This window comes from Acomys russatus, chromosome 14, assembly GCF_903995435.1.
Source record: "Acomys russatus chromosome 14, mAcoRus1.1, whole genome shotgun sequence".
Taxonomy (NCBI): Eukaryota; Metazoa; Chordata; class Mammalia; order Rodentia; family Muridae; genus Acomys; species Acomys russatus.
Genome location: NC_067150.1, coordinates 18,792,905 through 18,809,718, shown reverse-complemented (window position 1 = coordinate 18,809,718; position 16,814 = coordinate 18,792,905). Strand labels below are relative to the sequence as shown.

Sequence of the window (16,814 nt, the reverse complement as noted above, 5' to 3'; positions counted from 1 at the left end):
GTGAGGAGATGTCAGATGAAGAGCTTCCATGTAGGAGCTGCTATGTGAAGGGCTGTCAGGTGAGGGGTGTCAGGTGAAATGTCAGGTGAATGGTGGTCAAATGAAGGTAAGAGGCTATTGGGTGAGGAGCTGTCTGTTTAGGTGAGGGGCTGTCACTTGAGAAGATGTCAGGTGAGGGACTCTCAGGTGAGGGGCTGTCAGGTGAGAAGATTTCAGGTGAGAAGATGTCAGGTGAGGAGCTGTCAGGAGGGGAGAAGCGAATTGAGGTGTTGCCTACTGAGTTGCCGTTCCATGAGAGCTGCTATGTACATCTCTCAGGCACAGGTTTAGATTACAGGCAGTTTCTGGTGGAAAGCATCAGTCAGGTGCATACCGCTGAACTGACGTCTGGGGAGACATCCAGAGGTGTTTTTGAAGACGTGTGTGTGTGTGTGTGTGTGTGTGTGTGTGTGTGTGTGTGTGTGTACATATTCATGCAGATGCCTGCAAAGCCAGAAGAGGGTGCCAGAGTGCCTGAAACTGGAGCTATAGGTGATTGTGAGCCTCCTGATGCAGCCGTGGGAACAGAAACTACACAAGAGTAGTACGTGGTCTCAACTGCTGAGCCATCTTTCCAGCCCTGCGTGTAGAAGCTTGTGTCCGGATGTCTCATGATACATAGGTGATCTGGTGGCTGACTGGTGTCATCTTGCCATGTCCTATGCCCCATGTTAAATATGTTTCAGGTGAGGGGCATCACTCATTAGTCTCATGGGCATGGGAATCTCACGACTTGGTTGCTTTGATGGGGTCTGGTATGCTGCATGCCCCCGAGTCAATACAGTAAAACCATAATTGGTAATTTATGGCTTCTGCAGCTATTTATTCAGTTTATGCCACATGTATGTGCTAGACCAATGGTGGCAATGGTGGTGCAGGGCAGCAGCCTTAGCACCTGGGCTCAGAATGGATCAAGTTGCACTATATAAAATAAGAGGCCCTCACGAAAGGCAAAGCTGCGACTTCTCTTGTCTACAACACGGTGTACAGCCTTCTTTCCACAAACTCCCTTCTCTAATGGTCACGGCTTTTCAACAACTATCACCTTTAAACTCAAGACCATCACCTGTAAATTCTAGAATAAAATGATTGTGAAACTGATATTTCTCTATTTCGAATGAGAATGAAGCCATGTACTTCCTTATCCTAGAAAATGGGAAACACAGAGGCTTCCTTGTACTAACTAACCTTAATTAACCAGCAATTTTTACTTAAATATTGCTAGTCCACAGTTTCATCCCTTTACCTTTTTTTCCTGCCTTTCTTGTTTCTATAATACATTAACCACAATCTTTTTAGTCTTAAATTTTCTGATACTCATTTCTTTCATACTGTCCCCAGCTACCGGATTCTTGTGATTCCCGGTTGTGCTGCTAGCAAACATGGCAATTGGTTCTGGATGGCCTCGTGTGTCATCTTCTTCGTGCATTGTGTCCTATGTTTCTGTGACAAAGACCTCATGAGTACTTATGTGGATAGGGAATTATTTTTATCTCACAGTTTCAGGTATTTAACACCATGGTTGGCAGACCACGTCACTTTGGGTCTGAGTTAAACAGAATGTTATCGCTGTGGGGCTGGCTGTGAGGCAGAAGGAGGCCCCTTTCCTGCCTCATGGTCTCCGTGAAGGAGGAGGGTAAGGTGTGCTCTTTAAGAGAACTCCCCCAGTGACCTGCTTCCTTTAGTGAGGCCTTACCATAGGAACACTTTCAGCTAGAAACTCCTCAATGGACGCCCTGTTTATGAGATTAGGATCTTTATGATTTATTAAACTTCTAATAACAGGATTAACTAGAGCTAAACTTTCAAATTATCTGTACATTGTCAGCAATTAAGTATGATTAATGTTTTTATGTTGATAAGTTTTAATTAAGCTTAGGGGGAAAAAGTGTATCCTTGCTTTCTCGTTTCTCCTTCCTCCTGCTGCGTTTTTTTTTTTTTTTTTTTTTTCCTTCTCCGTCAATGGCTTTGCAGACCGTCCAATATGTCTGCCACTCATGTGCAGCTTCCACGTGTTTTGTCCCTATTCCTTTGCCTTTTCAACTCTTTATTCTGACTCTTAAGGGAATTTATCAGTCTTCTAATTTGTTGATTCTGCTTTCTGGAGCATTTCATGTTCTGTGGACAGGTTCTATTGAGTTTCTACAAAATGTGATGATTGCTATTTTATTATTTCCAAATATTTAACGTGTTCAAGATGTTCCCGTTTTTATTTTTGGATCCTAGCCCCTGCTTTATTTGTCTAATTTTCTTAACTGTTAAAATTAAAAAATACAAGCTAGAGGTCTTAAGTCATGCCTTCATATAGTTTGCAGCAAACCTGTTTCGAAAAAAAAAAAAAGGTAATCTTGTTATGTTTTATTAGTAACTTTTCCTGTTTTGAGTGTTGAACATTTTGTAATATCCCCTTTAAATTGTTTGCTTAATATTACAAATCTATATGGATTCTGGGTAAAAACATACGGTGGCTGGTCAGCTGTTCAAGCTGAGAATGAAGAAGCATGATGAATCCACTGTCATTTCAGGGACTTGGAAACGTTATTCTGCGTGCTGTAGTGACTTAGGCCCCACAGGTGGAAGGGAGTGAGTGGCTTTTGCATTCCTGCAGCTCCTCTGCCTGCCGGGGCAGGCAGAGCTCATTTGGGACAGTCTCCGACCACTCCTAGCTAAGCGAGTATGCACCCTCACCTGGAGATATTCATGACCTGGGTCATGGGTGGTACCCATCACAGTGCCCGGGACACTGTGACCTGAGGGTTCCTTGCTGGCCTCTCTTCCTTTAGACTTCAGGAGAGTGGAACCTGCTTCCCAACAACTAATCAATCCAAGCTTGGCCCTGGGGCTTAACTGAACTGGACCACACGTTTCTGGTTTGTTGTTTGAATGTGGCTTTCCCCTCTATACACCGGTGAACGGCACATGGGTGGCTACCTCCCCCATTCCTTTTCTATTTGTGACTGAACTAGACAAGTTTGTAGCCAGATCTCTCTGTCACTTCCCGGGTTCCTCTTGACAGGTAAGTGGGGCAGGAAATTAAATACATAAGCTTATATTTACCATGTTGCTTTAGAAGCCGTACGGAGAAGCTCAGACAATGATAAAAAAAAACCTCCTACACGTTGAATAAAACTTTCAAATGTGAAACTTGGACACAAGCCCAGCGATATGTAGTAATTTTTGTTGGAACACAGTCATGTTCTTAGTGTATTCATTGAATGTGGCTTCTTCTACGCTACAGCCACAGAGTTAAGTACATATAATAGAGACCATGAGCCACACAGAAAAAAAAAAAAAAACATTAGCTGTTTGGCATGGCTTTTAGGGGCTGTGGAATGCTGACAGCAATGTGACTGCCCAGGAAAAAACTGTATCTCCTTCAGGTGACTTTTTCTTTCTTTCTTTTTTTTTCTTTTCTCTTTTCCTCTTCTCTTTTTTGTGACAGTATCCTTGAACCCCATCCTCCTGCCCCAGTATTCTGAATGCTGGCAATACAGACATGTGCCGTCATTCCAGGCTTGGATTTCCTGTCATCTGGGTTAAATGATAGAAGTCTTGCTTTATTCTGAAGTCCAGGTGGTGATGGCACCAGATCTCTGCCAGCATCTGCCAGCATCTCTTTTCTGTTTTCACATTGCCAGTGAGGATGCTATTAGGGTCATTTTAGCACTTGTATCTCTGGCCAGAAAAATGACAGAGGTGGGATGAAGATGACGGCAACGGTGGGATGAGAAAGTGACAATGTGCAGATGTGCACCTGCAAGGCTTCTTGATCATCTGTGCTGTTTTTGCCTCTTTTCTAATTTTGTGCCTCAGTCATTATGAATAACTGCAGGATAGCTTTGCTATGGTTATATATGGTTTGCTGTGTGACTCTACAGTGTGTTGGAGGTTGTATCTTTGAGGGGTCACAGAGTTGCTAGGTCATCAAGAGGAATTACTGTCCCCCTCCCCACCATGGATTACATTTTTGTTTTGGAAAAATTAGATTACCTTCCTCAAGAGTGAGTGGTTACACCAAAACCTGTCTTTCCTGGCATATTCTCTTGCTTTCTTTACCACTTTGTGGTCTCTCTTTCTTCGGGTTGTACCCCTGCCATTAACATATGATACTGTCACTTGCCATGTTAAGAAACAGTATGAGGTTAAGAGCATTGGTTGCTCTTCCAGAGGTCCTGATGGCTCACATCCATTTACCATGAGATCAGATGCCCTCTTCTGGAGTGCAGACATACATGCAGACAGAATACTGTATACATGATAAATAAATAAATCTTAAAAAGAAAAGAAAAAAAGAAAGAAAAGAAAAGAAACAGGATGAAGCTCTTGCCAGATGGATCCGATTTGGCCCTAGAAAAGTGACCATGAATCTTGGAGGCTTAACTTCTAAAACCGAGAAACAGAGGAACATCTTTTTTTTTTTTTTTTTTTTTTTAATGGAGAACCCAGTCTGAAGTTCTGTTATAGCAGAGAAACACGGAGGAAGACATGGGCAATTTCTCTGCTTTTTAGAGGACTGGAGACTCGAATGACCGTTAAAGGGCTGGTATGAGAGAAAGCACAAAAAGCAGGTGTTAAAAACAATGAGGACATCCTTCTTTTTCCTTTGCTCCTTTACTCTGATCCGTGGGCAGAATTTTCAGACAGGGACTCTCCGCACCTGTTGACTCTCGGTGTCTCTTACCCGCAGATGACACAGCAAAGGGAAGAGGGTGGCATCTGTCCTACAACCTCTCTTGCTCACTCTTTCATACACCAAATTTCCTTAGGAGGAGTTGTCCTTTGAAGACGGCACACGACTCCCCACACCAAGTTCTCATGTATCGGTTCCCCAGTTCACTTCTTTGCTTTGTTGAAAGTGAGGCTGAGAAGTTTAGAGGTGGGCAGGGTGGGGTGGGGTGGGGTGGAGAGGGAGCAGGCAGGCAGGATTGGGGGAGGGCTGGAGGGGGCGGGGGCCGGGCACGGAGAGCAGGCAGTCAGGGGAGTCCAAAGATTTCTTCTCTCCATGAGGCTAGTTCACTTCTCCGGCAAGTGACCCATGTCTAGAAAGCTCAGTGAGAGAACAGAATAGATGCTACCTACACTCAGGAGTCTCTCTGGCTGCCCCACACTAGAGGCAGTTCCTTTAAAAAAAATCCCCTTCTACTGTGTTATTTTAGACATAGAGTCATTTTCCCCACAGCTGAGACTTTCTGCCGGAGAGTTGTGGATGCTTAATGCCTTCACCCGCCTCTGCTGTGCTTGTGTTCTTTTTAGAAATATATTTATTTATCCGTTTTACATCCTGATTGCAGCCTCCTCCTCTCCTGACAGCCCCCCCCAGCATCCCTCCCACCCTTGCCCCCCACACCCTTCCCACTCACTCTCTCCTCTCCTCAGTTCTTATGTCTGTGCTATCTCTCCAGTACTACCTAGCTCAGACAGCTGTACCACTCAGAGCTCCTGAAGAGGCCATGTGTGCTGTAGGCTGACTAATTCAACCTAACTTTAGTCAGCCATGAAGCCAACAGAATTATTCTTATCTTCCCTAGCTCTTGAACGAAAGCCAGTGGAATGCATCGGAGCAAAAGGGAATATTGTTTATGTCGTTTTCAAAAGGAGGGAACCTGTCATGGAGGGGAGAAAGCAAAAGTAAACTTAGCTTGGCAAATAACATTTTGTAGCTTGTAACTTAGTTTGCTAATTCCCTCAGTCTTTTGTGTGTATTTCTGTTGTATTTGCAACTCTATTTTGCAAAACATATGGTGAGATGCTTGCAATGTCTGCAGTGAAATAAGTCACATGGTTTACCGGGGTTTATTTATAGGCTTAGTTCTTTGACCTTTGCCTAAGAGAGTTCTTCTCATCATAGCCAGGGATCTGAGGAAGCAGCAGAGCTCATGTGTTCTTCCGTAGTTCCTTTACTCCTTTAAGTGTTAATGACAATACAGAGCTGGAGATATATAGTACCAGAGAAAATAAAACCCAATAGATTTAGTCAAATAAATAAAAATCAAATCTAAAAGCTTTTTAAAAGATGAATTTAGAGTTATTGCTTTTCCAGAATGGATTATATAATATATTTCAGTTCTCAAATTAAAATTAATGGTTTATAATATTTCTCAAATTGTATTATCCCAAAGTTTTCATTTATCAAATATTTTATGGAAACTACAGATACTGACATATTATAATTTACAACATATCTGCATAACTCTTTAGTAAACTATTATGACAAGAAATTATTTGTAAAGATTTAATGATACATGAGATAGTGAGATAAAGTACAAATTAATGAACAAGAAAATTTTAAATATTTTGTTTCCTATAAGTTAGATTGATTTTAATGCATTTGACATTTTCTCTCAGAACACAATTCTTTCTGAGGGGAGGCAGGTCTATATTTAAAAGAGAAAGTTGGAATTAAATTGAAGTAACATTTACCTTTTACTTAATTTTCTTTCTGACTTATAAACTGTAGAAAAATAAATCTCACCAAGGCGTGGAAAGCTGTAAGGACTGGAAATGTCAGTTTTATCTGAAATAAATTTGCTTACATTTAGCTTTTAGAACACAGTCTTGAAATTGAACTTGGTTTTTTAAATCTATAAAAGTTTACTGAGCACCCTTGTGTCAGACACCACGGAAAATGTGTATTAATTTGCATGCATATTAATTCTAATCATAACTTCAAGAATAAACTCACAATAAAGTCCTCATTTCAGAGGCATTAAGATGGAGACCTGGGATAGGGAAATGATGTGTCACGCCTATAGGGCCATGCTGCCAGGCTGGGCCTTAGGTTAAGCACTGGCAAACATGTCCCTGTGCATTCAAAGGGTAGTATTTCCTTCTGTGGTTCCAGCCATTGACATCTGTGCCACATGGAAATATACCACATGTTCACACCCCACACCGCTGAATCTGAAGTCCTTGGGCAGAGCTGGGCAGTCTGCTGTGCTTTGAGAAGGTGTTCAGGTGACTTGGAGGCATTTGACATTGAAGCTTCCAGAAGGAGGTTCCGTTCTCTCTGTCGTGTTCCAGATAGCTGACTGAGGAGAAGGTCTTGCAAGTATGCTTCCTCTTAACCTGGCAGGCGAAGACAAAGAGTGTGTTTGCAAAGGCAGCAATGCAAGAAAGTGAGAGGGGATGAGAAAAAGTTTTGGCTTTTGAGCATCGAGAAATAGACATTTTAGTACCAAGGATGAAGTAAGGTACCATTTTCACCTCCAGCCGAGTGCTGGTTTTGCTTGCTGAAACTCTGAAGAAATCTTTGGAATGACATGAGTACTTACAAAGACTATAAACAGGGAGACCCGAATCATTGCCCACCCCACCATTGCCGTCCTTTGACCACTGTGCCTCATTACCAGAATTGACAGTTACAGAGCAGTCCTAAGAAATCCACTGAAGGCCACCTAAAGTAATGATGCCGTCCTTTCACTTAGAGAAGCTTAGCATTGGGTGCTGGAAACACTAACTGTCCACAGTGGTACTCAGGTAAATCCAAGGCAAGTCTTATGGAAACTACAGTATCTCACACTATGATGCGTCAGAACCGAGCATTACAAAACAGTGTTCGATATGTGAATCATTCATCTCGCTAGCTGAGTTCCTCATTCTTCATGGGACAGTGTCTTAGAAACCCTTCCGGTAGTTTCTCGGGCTAAGCAGAGTCTTTTGCTCTCTTCTTGCTGCAGCAAACAGGAAGTCGCTATAAAGTAAACAGCATGGGCTGTCTACTCTATGTAGCATTTCTGAGGAGATGGCTCTGATATGCACCACTGTGTTCAATCACCTAAAAGGCAGTAATGCAATTAGGCCATCCTTGATATACGAACTGCTATTGCTTTCAGTTCACTTCCAGGCCTGACACAAGTAAATCACTTTGATAAAATCCGTTTCCCTTCTCTTCCCAGGGAATAGCATAAGTAAGTGATAGCAGTGGCCCAGCAAGGACAAAATGAATATAATGTACTTTTTATAGAAAAGCAAAATGTTTCACAAGGCAGTGATTCATCGTGTCATTTAGAAAATGAGTTTTCTTTTGCTGAATGGGAAAGATGTTTAAATGGTGCTCTGTAAAGGCACCTTTGGAGGCCAACACTCCTTACACACCTCTTTGGAATTTAAATGCTTACACACAGCATCTTACACAGAAGTTGGGGTAAAAGGAATATACTTTAGAAATATACTGCTATATTTTCTTATGAGTATTCCAGAAGAAGCTGCTTTTCTATGCTGTGCATACAAATTCTTTTCCCTATGTACAAATAATGAACCAAAACGTAAAAATTTTTATTTTAAATATTAACACCATGACTTAAAAGACATCAGCTTTGGCGTATTATATGATTACTGTTTTATTATGGGTTGTTCAGCTAGCTTGACTTTTCTTCTCAGTGACCTGTTATGCTAAGAAGCAGCCCTTTCTGGTATTACAGTGGATTTATTCCTTGAGGAAGTACTACTGACAGTTGAGGCTGCTAGCTTCAACGGTGCCTGCGTGTGGCCTGCAATGATTAAAATCTTTCTTTCTGTTTATTCTTTTTGATCAACATGTGCTGGTTCTCTATCTTAAGCTTTTATGCTGTATTTCAATATGTGCATAACACACAGACAGACAGACAGACAGACAGACGGACGAAATCCATTTCTTTGTTATTTGCCATCCTGTGCTCTCACTTCCCAGCCTCTAATCATCACTGCTCTTCTGTTGGACCCTTTTCTTCTCTTTACTGCCACGCATGAAAGAGCCCATAGCACTTATGTTTCCATAGGCAAGATTGCACTTACCAGCATGTCCTGTAGTTCTGTTCATTTTGCTGAAAAACATAGGTGGTCATTTTTCCTTATGATTGCATATTATACCATCATAAATATATAGCACATTTCTCTCCTTCCTCTCTTTCCCTCCCCTCCCTCTTTTTCCTTTTTTTATTGTTTATCTTTCAAGAGACAGACGGTTTTTATATTTTATTTACTACTAACTCTGCAATTTCTAAAATATGTTGTTCATGATAACAATTCCACATATATGCACATATTATGTTTATGGGTACATATATGTATATGTATACATTTATATTTACTTGAACATACGAGTGAACTTGTGAAGCAAATGTCTTGTTCCTCAATATGCAAAAAGGAGAGGTTAGGGAAGTAACAAAGTGAGGGCTGAAAATGTTTTAAGTAGTCTACCACCTCCCGGCTTTATTCATCTAGTCAATGGACGGCATGAAAGCTCATGGTATTTCTAATATAACGTGCAGCCTCCTATGTCTTTCATGCTGACATAAATGATGATATGATGATTATTATTTTATTAATTCACTATAACAAGTCCCCAAAATGCTAGTTTTAAACGTCAGCTCTATTCTGCCATTGGGAAGCTGTGCGTATCACGTGATATTTTTGTGCTTCACAATATTTTTGAATAAATAATACATTGAAAATTCAAAACATAGAGCAGAATTCTTGGAGGAAGGTTTCTACCGTGTATCTCCCGTCTGTTCCTAATGGTGCCTTCCCATGGGCTTTGCCAGCTGCTAACTGTGCTCCACTCCTGGGAAGCTGTGATTGCGTTGATCTAGGAGCCCTGCGGGACTTTGGGATCCTTAGAAAGGCCCCATGAGGAACACTGGGCCAGATAAATGTGTTGCAACAAGGGCAGGAACAAGCAATACACAGAAGATATTCTCACATAACACAGCCTGAGGCAACAAAAGACAGTGTAATCCTCGAGGATAAAGTAAGCAGACAGAGAGACAAGTGATGCCCGAGCTTATTGCCTTCAAGGGTGCTTAAGTCATCCTCAATGCTGTGACCCGCTAGTAGAGCTCCTTATGCTGTGGTGACCCCCAACCATAAGGTTATTTTCACTGTTAACTTCATAACTGTAATTTTCTAATTTTGTTACTATGATAAATTGTAATGTAAATGTTTGGATTTGCCAGTGGTCTTGGGTGAGCCCTGTGATAGGATCGTTCAACCTCTGTCACAATCCACAGGTTGAGAACTGCTGGTTTAGACAATGACCTGGGGAGGGAGGGAAAGAGGGAGGGAGGGAGGGAAGGAAGGAGGGAAGGAGGGAGGGAGGGAGGGGAGCCGGTGTACTCCTTGAGGTGTCAGAGCTGAAGAGTCCTGTGATAGAAGAACTCAGAGGACAGCAGACAGAGATGGAGAGGTGATGGCTTAAGGAAAAGAAACCTAGAGATCTACGAAGAATCTTTCTTGAGTCTTCTGAAAGTTTCTAAGCACAGATACATGAAGGAATTTCCAGAAGGCAAAAGCAGAAAGTGCCTGGCGGGACGGCAAGGTAGAGAGAGCAGGATTCAGCCAGGGATGAGTGCTGTTCGACAGGACATTGGGCAACATTTCAGAAAATCTGTTCTATGATGACGGGACAAAATAGTCCTTGGTTAGGTATAGTCGTACCTAACACATTTTGGAAGAAAAACTACAAACTATTTCCAACTAATGTAACCAAATCCCACAGAAAAGTTTCGGAATGTGTGCGGGACTATGAAGCTACGCAGTACCTGATAAGAGCTATTCACAATGCCTGATGTCTAGGTACCCACACAGAAGGAAAGGGACCTGATGTCTAGGTACCCGCACAGAAGGAAAGGGACCGGGCATGCAAAATATATGAAAGAGTATGCCCGAACATGAGGGCAAATCAGCAGAAAATAGCGCTACATTACATTTCATATATGCAGAAGGTTAGACATGTGGAAGATGAAGAAAAGACCCCCCCCCCCATCGACTGTTGACAAAGTGAAATGTAGACTAGGTGGGATTAAGGCAAATTAGGCACTGTGGAGGAAAATATGTGTGAAAGTGAAGACAGTAGCAGAAACTACCCAACATGAAAGAAAGGAAAGAGACAACTGAGAAACCAAAAGGGGCTTCAAGAGGCATCATAGGTATGCAACTAGAGACCCTGGAAGGTCACAGGATGGGAAAAGAAGTACAATATTACAAATTTAACAGCAATTAAAAACACTCTCCAAAAGATTCAACAAGGCTGAGCTCAAGAAGCATGAAGAAACTGAAAGTTACGTCATAGTCAGATGGATGAGACTCAATGACAAAAGGAAATATTGAAGGCAGTGAGGGCATTAAAGACATTACATCAGAGGAGCGACTCTAAGGACAACGACAGACTTCCTGTGAGTAAGACACTGTCTTTGAAGAAATGGGGGAAAGTCTGTCAACTGGAGTTATAACAGCCATCAAAATTACTTCTTAAAAGCAAAAGAAAAATAAAAGTAGTTTTCCAGACACACAAAAGCTGACAAATTCATCATCGCCAAGCTGTGCTATACATGGATAAAGGAAGTCTTTTGGGTTAAGGGATTGTGTTGGGTCCCATTCTGGATCTCCATGAGGAAATAAAGACTGGCAGAAATGTTTACATATTGGGGTTGGAGAGATGGCTCGACAGTTAACAGTGCTGTCTGCTCTTCTAAAGAACATGGGTTCAAATCTCAGCACCTGCATGACAGCTCATAACTGTAACTTCAGTTTCAGGGGATCTGGCACCCTTCAAAGACATACATGCAGGTAAAACACAAATGCACCCAATATAAAAAGAAATAAATAAGAAATAAAAAATATTTAGAAAAATCACTCTAAAAAGCCTACATATAATTTAAATCTTTAAAAACCATAACAGCATAGAATGGAATTTATGAAGCATTTAATGTTTTAAAAGATGGCACAAAGCTAGAAGGGGTAAATTAAGTATATAACTGCAAGGTTTTGAGTGCTAAGAGTTGGTAAGATTCTTCTGCTGTCCTTGAAAGGTACAATATCATCTCAAGGTAAATTGTGACAAATTAAATAATTACTATAAATGTGGAAATGGTCATTAAACTAACAAGAAGGAAGCTGTAACTATTAAACTAGAAAAGGAGACAAAGAGGATCTATGAAGATGTAACCTTACAGGGAACTAGGAAAAGGATAAAGAACAGCTGAGGACAAATGGGAAACAAAAAGAGTAGCCGGCAAAAATGAAACCAAACCAAACGGAACCGAACCGAAACAAACCAAGCTGAACCAAACCGAACCGAACCAAGCCAAGCCAAGTCAAGCCAAACCAAATTAAACCAAACCAAGCAAACAAAACAAAGCATCAGACAAGAGAAGCAGCCAGCCAGGAGTGTCACTTGCGCATGTGCTAAGCATCCTCATCCAAAGGCAGCTAAGCATCCTCATCCAAAGGCAGCTAAGCATCCTCATCCAAAGGCAGCTAAGCATCCTCATCCAAAGGCAGCTAAGCATCCTCATCCAAAGGCAGCAGCTTTTGGTTTGGATTGATGCCCATAAAGAATATATTAAATTGTAAAGAGAGAAGAAGGAAGTAAAGTAATAATAATAATAATAATAAAAAACAAGGGTAACACTAAAAGAAGATGAAACTGGCTGGGCACGATGGCACAAGCCTCAAGTGCATGCACATAGGAAGTGGCAGAAGGTGGTTTGCAAGTTCTAGGACATTCTATGCTACAAGAAATCTTGTTTCAAAAAGAAAGAAAGAAACAAAGAAAAAAAAGAAGACAAAATTAGAGTATCTGTATTTAAATCGAAGTAGGTTTGATGAGATAAAAAGTCACTTTTATGGTGCTCTCTAGTACCTGTTTATCCATCTAAAATCAGAACTCCAGGTCTGGCAGGACTAAAAGGGAGACAGACAAATAACCAGGACTGGAAATTTCAATGTCCCCTCTCAATAGTTGACAGAGTAAGTGAGCAAAAATGAGAAAGAAGTTAGATATGGGGACAGGTCTGTTAAGCAGCCCAACCCAGTTATACTTACAGAGTGCCCCCTTCAGCAGCTGTGGACTGTGCCTTCCCTGTAGGTGACAGAAGACTTAAGGTGAAGACCGAAATCTGTTCTATGAAATGAGGCTCAATAAAGTTAAAAAACATGTGAGTCTTAGGAAAATGATGCCTGACCACAAAGGAAGTGTATGAGAAATAATTAGCGTGACGATGTCTTGAAAATCCCTAACTATTGCAAACTATATAGCAGATATAAAGGCACTATCAAGAGGGCTAGAAAGTACTTTGGACTGAAGGAAAAGGAGACCATGCGGGATGCTGTTAAAACATCACTGAGTAGGACAGCCTTCCTTTAGAATTAAAGAACTAAGGCCAGTGACCTCCATCTTCAGTCTCGAAGAAACGAGGAAAAGAAGAACAAATCAGATTCAAAGTAGCAGGGGGAAAAAACAGAGTGGAAAACAAAGGGAAAAAAACAGTGACACACTACTGCAGAGATTAGTAAAATTGACAACCCTCCAGTCAAACTGACCAGGAAGGAAACATTAACCTGTGTTATTCCTTTATGCCTAATGAGCAGCCTGCATGCATTTCCCAGGCTCAACCAGTCTTTCCTTCCCTGCCGTGGTGGACTGGACTCTTGAACTATGAGCTAAAATAAACTCTTTCCCTGATAAGATTCTTTGGCAAGGATATTTTATCACAGCAACAGGGGAAAAAAACAATACTTTCAAAACTCTTTTTTTATTTTATTTTATTTATTTATTTATTTATTTATTTTTGGTTTTTCGAGACAAGGTTTCTCTGTGTAGCCTGAACATTCTTGGAAGACCATAAATAAAGACAATGTGTTAGTGTTTCAAGAAGGCCTTGAGTTCTTAATGGCTGCACAAGTTCCCTTCATAGCTTTCCTGTAATTTTCAGTTTTAGCACAAAGAAGATTTACTGCATCTGTTGTCAAAACTGTCCATATTGGCACGTGTTCTGCACATTTGACTTATTAGTAAATACCGAGTCAGTCTATGAACTGTTTCCAATATGTTATCATACCCGGACCTGGTACATTTGAATCAGTTCATGTCTGGTTTGTATCAGCATCAGCTGAAGTTAATTAGAAAATTCATTGGCACCCTATAGTAAATTCATTCATTAATTTTTGCTTAATTAAATCCCATACTCCTATGACCATACTTCATTGCCGTGTCCTTTTTTCTGTTTAGTTGTACTTATTTGCATTTAGGCATCAGAACTCATGTCCTAGAAATCTCTATACAGTAGATGAACACAGAAGTTTTGAATGTTGTTTTTTCCTTTTGGCTGAAAAACTAGACCAGTGAGTTACCCTTCAGCCCCTCTCTGCAGTGCACCTGTTGATCTGTCCCTCTGCTCCACAGGGAGAGTGTGGAGAGCCTGATCCAGAAGCACTCCTACGCCCGGTCGCCCATCCGCACCTACGGAGAGGAGGATGTGCTGGGGGAGGAGAGTCAGACAACTCCAAACCGAGGTGAGACCATGTAACTTGTGGAAGGGCTGGAGACCAGAGCCCTTGGTAGGGAATGAAAGCGGGCTGTTGGTGGGGCCTCTGGTCCTCTGGGAACACATGCCAAGCAGTGCCTTCCAGCTTGTTCAGAAGAGGAGGTCTTCAGTGCTGACCCTCACTATTTTGCTTGAGTGGCTGCATTGCCTGAGGTATGTTTTGCTAGTAACAGAACAGAGAGCCTTTGAATCAGAGTAGTGTTGGGCTTGTCTGTGACGTACTGCCAAAGAGCCATCCAACCAAACTTTGGGATAGCTTCATACTATTTTTGAGTCTCAGCTTCATTATATGAAAACTCGTAATATTTTATTAGGATCCGTTCAAAATAAAAACCCTTTTAAAGAGGGTTGTCATAACAAAGAGCCATCACTAGTGCTAAGAGTTGAAGCAAGACCTAAACAAGGGGCCAGAGAGGTGGCTTCATCCTGTGTAGTTCCCTATGTCTCGGGAAGCAAAGACAGGCAAATCCCTGGGCTCACTGGCTCCCCAGCCTGTCCTACTGTATGAGCTCCAGAATAGCAAGAGACTAGATCTTAAAAGGAGGGGTGGTGGTGGTCTGATGTTACCCAGTACACGCTATGCATCCTACACAGAAGGATGGAGCAAGGTTTCCCTGAGGAGAAAGCTCAGAGAGAAGACACACGAGAAGCAAAGAGAAGGGGAAGCCAGGAGAGAGGCCGGAGGAGGCCCTCTTTGGGGCCTAAGATCTTCACACGGAGAAAGGATCTCTATCATTTTTTATTTGTGCCTAAAATACCAAATAACATAATTAGTGAAAACACAGGGCATTTCTTATAACTCAGCGAAAGAAAGCCATGAGCATCACTCAGGTGGGGCATTTAGCATTCCCTCTTGTTCACCTTCCGGATGCTGATGAAGACTGTCCGTCTGGTTCTTATGGTGGCCTTACTGAGATATATCTAGGTGCCTTTAGAGAGGTGCTGCAGATGTTTGGAGATCTTTAAGGGAGTGAGGTCATATGCTTAGGCAAAGTGTTGTTGTTGCACTGCTCTGGAATATGCAGGTCATGCAATCAGTTGAGTATTTTTCTGTTTATCTCATTTCCCTTTCATGTAGGATGTAAATGAAGCCTTCTTACCTAGAAAGTTGGATGTACCCACTAGCAAATCTCCTGTTGGTGTGTCTTTTTGAATTGCCAACCTAGCATTTAAAAAGATTAATAGTTTTATTAATTCTTATAGTGTGTGTTGATCACATTGCCCTCTCTAAACTCTTGGCAGATTCGCTCTCACTACTTTAACCATTGAACTTTGAGTTCTCTTTTATTTTTATATTTATTTCTTATGTATATGAGTGTTTTGCCTGCATATATGTATATGTACCATACAAGTGCATGCCTGATGCCTGCAGAGGTCAGAAGTGGGCATCAGATCTGAGTGAGATGGGAGTTACAGATGGTATGAGCTGCCATGTGGGTGCTGGGATTGAACCTGCGTCCCCTGGAAGAGGAGCCAGTGTTCTCAACTGCTGAGTCAACTCTCCAACCCCTTCTTAAGAAACAAGTTCAGTTTGTGTAGTTTAACTACTCTTGGTTAGGGGGCATTAGCAATTAAACAAAGCAAAACAAAACTTAGCTTAAGCTGGGTGTGGTGACATGTGCCTTTAATACCAGCACTTGGCAAGCAAAGGCAGGCAAGATCTCTGGGTGTTTGAGGCCAGCCGGGTCTACAGAGTGAGTTCCAGGACAGCCAGGGCTACATAGTAAGACCCTGCCTCAAAACAACAGCAACAGTAGCAACAGAAAACAAAGTGATCTTTAGTTCTATATCAGTGTATTGAAGTAGCAACTTGGATTTAATTAGTGTTTTTCTTTCAGGCTCAGCATTTACAACATCTGACAATTTGTCTCTCAGTTCCTGGGTATCATCATCTTCCAATTTTCCTGGATTTCAACATCCACAACCCCTGACTGCTCTTGGCACCAGCACAGCATCCATAGCGACACCCATTCCTCACCCTATACAGGGTTCTCTGCCACCATACGGCCGCCTGGGAATGCCTCTGACCCCATCCGCAATTGCCAGCTCCATGCAGGGAAGTGGCCCCACGTTCCCTTCCTTCCACATGCCTAGATACCATCACTACTTCCAGCAGGGGCCCTATGCTGCCATCCAAGGACTACGCCACTCCTCCGCTGTGATGACACCATTTGTATGATTCTCCTGAGAGTGGGGGAATCTAGATCCAGGATACGTGAATGGATGTGAAAATCTAGGAGAGGGTTGGGTGGGTGGGATGTGGGGTATTGGAGCAAGGGCTCTCCACAAAACACAGGACTTATTACTTAGAGAGGAGAGCTGGACTCAAAGAAACTTATTTGTGAGGGAGTGCACCACGGGCCAGGATTCATCTGTAGCTGGATCCAGAAGAGAATCAGTGTGAAGTTTAGCCAGCCTACTCCTACACCTAACACGATGTCAGCTTACCCAGAAAGCTTAGTAATTAAGGCA

At 42.0% G+C, this 16,814-nt stretch overlaps 1 protein-coding gene across 1 annotated transcript in view; it reads left to right on the top strand.

The window, feature by feature from the left end:
- The window catches only part of Tbx20 (T-box transcription factor 20), a 47,938-nt gene extending 31,351 nt beyond the window's left edge, over positions 1–16,587 (top strand). The window contains exons 7-8 of the mRNA XM_051156092.1: positions 14,201–14,310; positions 16,181–16,587. Coding sequence (XP_051012049.1) covers positions 14,201–14,310; positions 16,181–16,521 — 451 coding nt within the window. The 3' untranslated portion in view covers positions 16,522–16,587. The remainder of the gene's footprint in view (positions 1–14,200; positions 14,311–16,180) is intronic.
- The last annotated feature ends 227 nt before the right edge of the window (positions 16,588–16,814 follow it).